The 6383-nt window shown below is 43.5% G+C and overlaps 1 protein-coding gene across 1 annotated transcript; it reads right to left on the reverse strand.

Moving 5' to 3' along the window:
- Positions 1-229: 229 nt before the first annotated feature.
- Positions 230-3065, reverse strand: calm2a (calmodulin 2a (phosphorylase kinase, delta)). Its single transcript, XM_085922131.1, has 6 exons — positions 2932-3065; positions 2213-2243; positions 1360-1503; positions 1180-1286; positions 975-1110; positions 230-895 (listed from the first exon to the last, which is right to left on the reverse strand). Exons 1-6 carry the CDS (start codon positions 2932-2934, stop codon positions 867-869), a joined length of 450 nt encoding a protein of 149 aa, XP_085778257.1. The 5' UTR covers positions 2935-3065; the 3' UTR covers positions 230-866.
- Positions 3066-6383: the final 3318 nt, after the last annotated feature.

Raw genomic sequence — 6383 nt, forward strand, 5'->3', positions numbered from 1 at the left:
CATTTTGTCAAGTACTTTTGTGCATGCTCCCAAAGTAAAAACTTTTCACCCCACTTTGCTTTTAGAGGAATTGGCTTGATACGCCTGCCTCGGTGTTTGAAAGATACTCAAGCAAAGTAGGAGAGGGGAAACCTGATTTCTCCATTTAAAACAAAGCACACAGCCCTCGATACTAAAAAAAAAAAAAAAAAAAGCAATTAGAACGGAGAAAACAAGACCAATTTTCAAATGCGGGTAGATTGTAAATTTTATTGGAAAACAAAAATATACAACTTGGAATGGATTGTTTGAGGCATGACCAGAGGCCATAAAAAAAGAAGAAGAAAAAGAAAATGAGTGAGTAAAACATGAAAAAGCATGGTAAGATTTGTCATTTTCTGGTATATAGAACAGCAGATACAAAAAGAGTTTGTACGAGTACCTAGGAGATAGACCCGTGTCATTTTTTTTTTTGCAGTAGTGCAATGCTGAGAGATTTTCCCATATATATTTTGTCCATAGTCCATGCAGAGTTTCAACTCCTCTACATTGTTTCCATGCCAACAGTGTTGCCAAGTGACAACCAGCTGACAGGTTTCCAATGTCGCCTTGCCAGAAAAGGCCCCGAGTACAATACAGAAGAGTCGGTCGGTCCTTGGGCTCCCGAGGGCCTCCGCAGGCATCTGCTTGGCTGACCGTTTGTCACTCAAACACCATGACAGCAAAAGAAAAAAGGGGACATGGGGCGAGAAGAGCCTATGCGGTTTACATGCAGTTCCTTTGGACAGCAGTAGGGGCAGGGACGCAGGGGGGGTTATAAGATTTTACAGATCAATTACACAAAGATAAAAGGCAAAGTATTTATATATGAAATCTGTACAAGGCCCTCACTTCGCCGTCATCATTTGTACGAACTCTGCAGAGGGGAGAAAAAAAAATGAAGGGGTTAACAACCTTTCCGGAAATGATTTATAAACTCAACTCCATGTACAGACCTTCATAGTTGACCTGTCCGTCGCCGTCAATGTCTGCTTCTCTGATCATCTCATCTACTTCTTCGTCGGTTAACTTCTCCCCGAGGTTTGTCATCACGTGACGAAGCTCAGCAGCACTGATGTAGCCGTTCCCATCCTGAACAAGAACGTCTTTCAGCGTTCACGCCAAAGCCGGCCGCTCGTGCGTGCGTGCGTGCGCGCATACCTTGTCAAAGACACGGAAAGCTTCTCTGATCTCCTCCTCGCTGTCCGTATCCTTCATTTTTCTGGCCATCATTGTCAAGAATTCCGGGAAATCTATCGTGCCGTTTCCTGGAAAGCCAAATGTGTCAAGGAGGGGGAATTCAGAGTTTCCACACCACGAGAACGGTTTCAAGCCGCTCACCATCAGCATCCACCTCATTGATCATGTCCTGCAACTCTGCCTCGGTGGGGTTCTGCCCAAGAGAGCGCATGACGGTGCCCAGCTCTTTGGTGGTGATGGTGCCATCGCCATCCTTGTCAAAAAGTGAAAACGCCTCCTTGAACTCTGAGGGGAAAGCCACAAGAGCGGAATTAGGTCACTTGTGTTTTCCAATATCAACTGGAGGTACTCAATGCTTTCTGTTCAACTAAATGTGACAGCAAACAGAGGGCCGGGTAACAGGCGCACCGTGGGGGATGAAAAACCACCCACTCCTCAAGTACATGTTGTGGCATCCAACAAACTATTTGCAGGATCAACACACAAAAGGCCATGGTGTTCTTCAGTGAAAAATATGCTACCAGGTGGACACTGTCCCCAATGTCACAGAACACACTGTGCTTTGTTCCCAAGCAACGGAACATCTAAAGCTGCCATTGAAACAGCAAATATCAGCCATTAGAGTTCTGCAACAGTGAAGTGATTGGGAAACACTAAAGTCACATCTGATAAGCACTGGCGTTTTAAAATGCCACATTAATAACATAAAGCTTTGTCCTAGATATCTTCATTCCATGGAGGACACACCCTGGGCAAAGGACATCATGCTCACTGAACACACAGCCCTGCCAGATTACATCATTTATTAGATGTAGCGCTTGCTACATTTTGCATGGGCAAAGCCGACATTGCCAATGCACTTTCTTTCATTCATCTGAAAACAAGTAGGTCACCATAAAAGGAAACTATAGAAATCTTGGATAGGATCAATAATGCAAGCCTTTTTTGAAGAATGGGAGGAAAGCAGCTCAAGAGCAATATAGGGATGGCTTACCAGCAATCTGCTCTTCTGTAAGCTGATCAGCCTGGACAGAAAACACAATAATTCAAAAATGACAAATCTGCATCACAAAGTACTCTTGCGTTGCTGAGTGCTCAAGTGATGATTGAGTCACATTGCAGTGCGACTATAACCCCATTTAAAGTCATCCAAATGGGAAGGAAGCATTGATGAGCTCAGCTCAGCTCAGCTCCCACCCCTGCACATGCACATGCCGTCCATTTCCAGTGGAGCTTTTCTGCACGAGAACATGGCCACACGATACATGACGTTTCCTTGCAATTTGGCGGCAACAGAATGCCTATCCCGCCCGCATGAACTAACGCGTCTCTCGGGAGCATGCTCAACACTTTTAGAAAGAGAAACGGTCGTCAAGTGCTATTTGGTGACGGATAACGCAAATGAATGCGCTTTCATCACATACAATTACATCATGGAATTGGCCATTAGACGTATGGAAGTGCCGATCAAAAGAAACCACAGACGCGCTTGCATGTACGGCTTTCATTGGGAGACACAGACAGCCGAGGTTAAGACTTACTTTGACTGGGAATTAAGCATTATTAGCGCCAATTAAACCGATATGTAGTCAGTAGCGCTGCGGCATATGGGGAGCATCGTAAACGCTGCCGATGACAGTCATCTTGGTTCCGTCACTCTGCCCCATAAAATTCAAACAACGACAACGACGAACGGTGTTGTTTGTCGCTTACCATTTCAAAGTCGAAGGATCTGCTTGTTGACGACAAAAATCCCCTGCACGCCTATGCTAGCACGGACCGTCGCCTCGCCAAACTGCCAACCCGAACGATGAACTAACCGTAACCTACCGCAACAGGGCTCGCCTTTAACCGTTATTCGAAACTCCGCCCCTTTTCAATATCCCTCCGCTCAACTGTCATTTTTGGACTGACTAAAATCACACGCTTGAGGCTTACTGAAGCGACAATCACATGTAAAAATGTACAAAATACTACTTTATCGCGTGTGTGTCTTGTGTGCGGGTTCAGACTCCGTTGAGACGAATTATAAACTTGAATTGACGGTGGTCTAGTTGATGGAGTATGCATAGCCAGGCTTTGGATGTGATTAGGCACACGCCCTAGCTGAAAGAAATGGCGCTCTGTGATTGGTTTGTTTGTACCTGCAATGCGTCACTCCCCATTTTGTGCGTTTCGCTGCATCTTAGCCCAGCCAGTAGCCATCCTGGCCTCTCTGTTACTACTTCATCCGAAGCAGGCTAGCTTTAGGGGAACTCCTTTGCATCTATTTATTTAGAGCTTCATGTCTCGCCTCGCATGCTTCATCTCCTTGTTGTTCCAATTTGCTAATATCACTTTACAGTACATTCATTTCATTCCCATGTTAACATGGTCAAACTGCTCTCCCAACTTGAGAAATGATGCATGCATAAAGAGAGTCATGTCTTGAATTTGTTAGCCATGGGTCATTTCTCCGTCCATCTCTGCATTGCACATTTTCAGAACTAATTATGCAGTTAGTGCGAAGCGAGTATCTGATAGCATGACAGCTGATGCTTGACTGCACTTCTGTTTCCCAGTGGCCACCTGTCTCGCTCGGGCCTTCTCCAATGAGAGAGAATGAGAAGGAGAACCAGTTTATTCCTACAATAACGCTCTCTTTACCATTCTTAATTGCCAAAAGGTGATGACACAAAGGCCTTTGTCACAAGAAGCAGATAAATTGGAACATGCACGGATGACCCATAGTACTATGGACCATGACCATACAAAGATCAGTATCTTGCAGCAATAGGGTTCAGAGACCCTCGCTCAACTCTTATTTTGATACAAGGGCTTACTGTTAATCGCATCAGAGATTTAACTTGAGAATAGCTCTGTTTGTCTTTTCCCATTGGCTCACCCTTGACCAAACTGTACAACAGGCTGTTCTCTTCAACGAGCCATGACGGAGGGTTGAAGGCTAAAGGTTAATTCGGAAAGCCCATTTTGCAACCCACGAGACATGACTTATTGCTCCTCAATAAAACCTAAAACCAATCTCAGTGACGTAAGCAAAGCACCGCTTCTGGTGGAGAATAAAATATATCATATCCCAAACGTTTTCAAGCACAAATACCTATCACCTCTGTGAATAAGTAACTTGTACACTGAACCCTAAACCTCCTTATCTGTCATAGCCCAACCCAAAGCATTGTGATGATTAAGGTGCTTTCATTTCCTTCCAAGAGGGTTCAAAGAGCCAAAGCTAAAGTCACCCTTCCATCTTCATTCATGGCCCTTAGAATCAATGGGTCCCTATGATTTGAATATAGCATTTGAAGGTAAATGACAAATATGAGGCAATGTTTATCTGTGTAACAGAGAGACACCATTACAAATGAATGAGGCTGTGTAATGCACCTGCTGGTTCAATGCCAATAGAGTAGAGCGGATCACCTTTCATGAGAGGAAAATGGCAGGTGTTTGCAGTCAATGAAAAGATCATGACATCAAGTGTTTGAGCGATGTTTGTTTTTTCTCATCTCTCGGAGATGCAATCCGAATGCTTCTTTGTCAATGCGTGTGTACTGAGGCTAAAACAAGATGGAATGGGTGTGATCATTTGTGGATGAATTTTTTATGACGCATGGGCAATTCAGCTGGATCCCAACCGTCTCGCCACACTAACATGCGAAAAGTACGGTTCAGTTAGTGGACAACGTAAATGAGCCCAGAGCAAAGCATTTGGAGTAAGCATGGCTGCTTTTTACTGTACCGATCCCATCCAGCACGTTGGCCTACCTGCTACTGAGAAATGACTTGTTTTCCAAAATTACATCACCAGGCAGAAATGATTAATGGCCTCAAATCGGATAAGAGGATTTGGTGGTGCCTGCCTGTTTCAATCGTGTTGTGATGAAATGGATATAGTAGCAACAAGTGTGTCCTCGCTTTTCGATCCTTATTATACATATTTGAGGGGATCCGTTGAAAGTTCCAGGAGAGTTTTCTTAACAATCCTGACAAATTCAAAGGATTAAAAACAAATCAACAAATCCCATAAAAGACCATTAAGAAGTTTCAAAAAAATAAATACAAATCAAGCCTATCTCTCTGCTCTCAAACGCTGTGGGTATGTCCACTGAATTTTCTCCGACCAAAATCTCATTTCAAACAACGAGGCACTCTAAAGTGGCTACAGCAGTGAACTTTCCAAAGGGAAGATGCTGTTTTTTGGATGTAGACAGCTATCCAGCAAATTACATGTTAGCCAAGCCATTAAAATCAAACATCACGAATGTAACATTGAATGCCAGTGGCAGATTCTTACATTCTCTGCTGCAGTCTCAGTAAAGAGCTGCTGTTCATCAAATTGCTACTTGGGCCTTGGAGAAGTGTGCCACTTGAAAATCTCTCTAGCAATGATGATTTCACCCTCACTGGCTATTTTTCCTGGTGTCCTTGTCTATCACGTGAATCTGCAATTCTCCCTTTGCTGAATACTTAATGTGGCCTATGCTCACATCTCACCGTCAGAAATGTAAATAACCAGAGGAGAAAATGATCCTGTGTACTTTAATATGTAACCACCAATAAGGAAGTGACAAGTGTGTCAAGGAGCACTGCGTCCTTGGGCCTTGCTCAAGTACAGGTGAGGTCTTTTGCTGCAGGAGTGGGGCACGCACAGGCTTGTCACCCTCACGTCTCCTTAGGATGAGATCATTCTACTAGGAGATGAAGTCTGCAGAGCAGGTGTCATGTCGCCTGCGTGTCTGTGCGTGTGCTGCATTTCTCCTTAGATAGCGCTCGTAAACAAAGCCAATGCATCTGTCTGGCTAGGAAGACCCCGCAGTGACATCTTGTGACCAGAGTTTAAATTGCTTTGAACATATACAACAATGGAAATCATTTCAAGTTCAACTTCGAAATAAAAAGGTTTGTGATGCAATAAATCAAATCTTTTCTGTATAAAGAGTTTGATGTTAGGAATTTGGCGGATGCTAATGAGGCCCTTATGGAGATTGTCTTTCTCTGCTGCTAATTGTTTTGTATATTTATGTGATATATTGTATATTTTTCTTGTTAACTATTGTTTGCAGGAACAAACAAAAACATGTTAAACTGGCCATTACTCATTTGAAAAAAAAAAGACAAATTACAGCCTTTAAAAGTCACTCAGGTTTATTTGTTGTTCACAATAT

The sequence above is a fragment of the Syngnathus leptorhynchus genome, chromosome 10 (assembly GCF_054491065.1).
Source record: "Syngnathus leptorhynchus isolate UIUO chromosome 10, UIUO_Slep, whole genome shotgun sequence".
Lineage (NCBI taxonomy): Eukaryota > Metazoa > Chordata > Actinopteri > Syngnathiformes > Syngnathidae > Syngnathus > Syngnathus leptorhynchus.

Coding starts and splice junctions, on each gene's coding strand:
- calm2a (XM_085922131.1), bottom strand. Junction 1,504..2,212: donor TACAGAAGAGCAGATTGCTG/GTAAGCCATCCC, acceptor CTTTCCCCTCAG/AGTTCAAGGAGGCGTTTTCA. Junction 896..974: donor CGGACAGGTCAACTATGAAG/GTCTGTACATGG, acceptor TCCCCTCTGCAG/AGTTCGTACAAATGATGACG.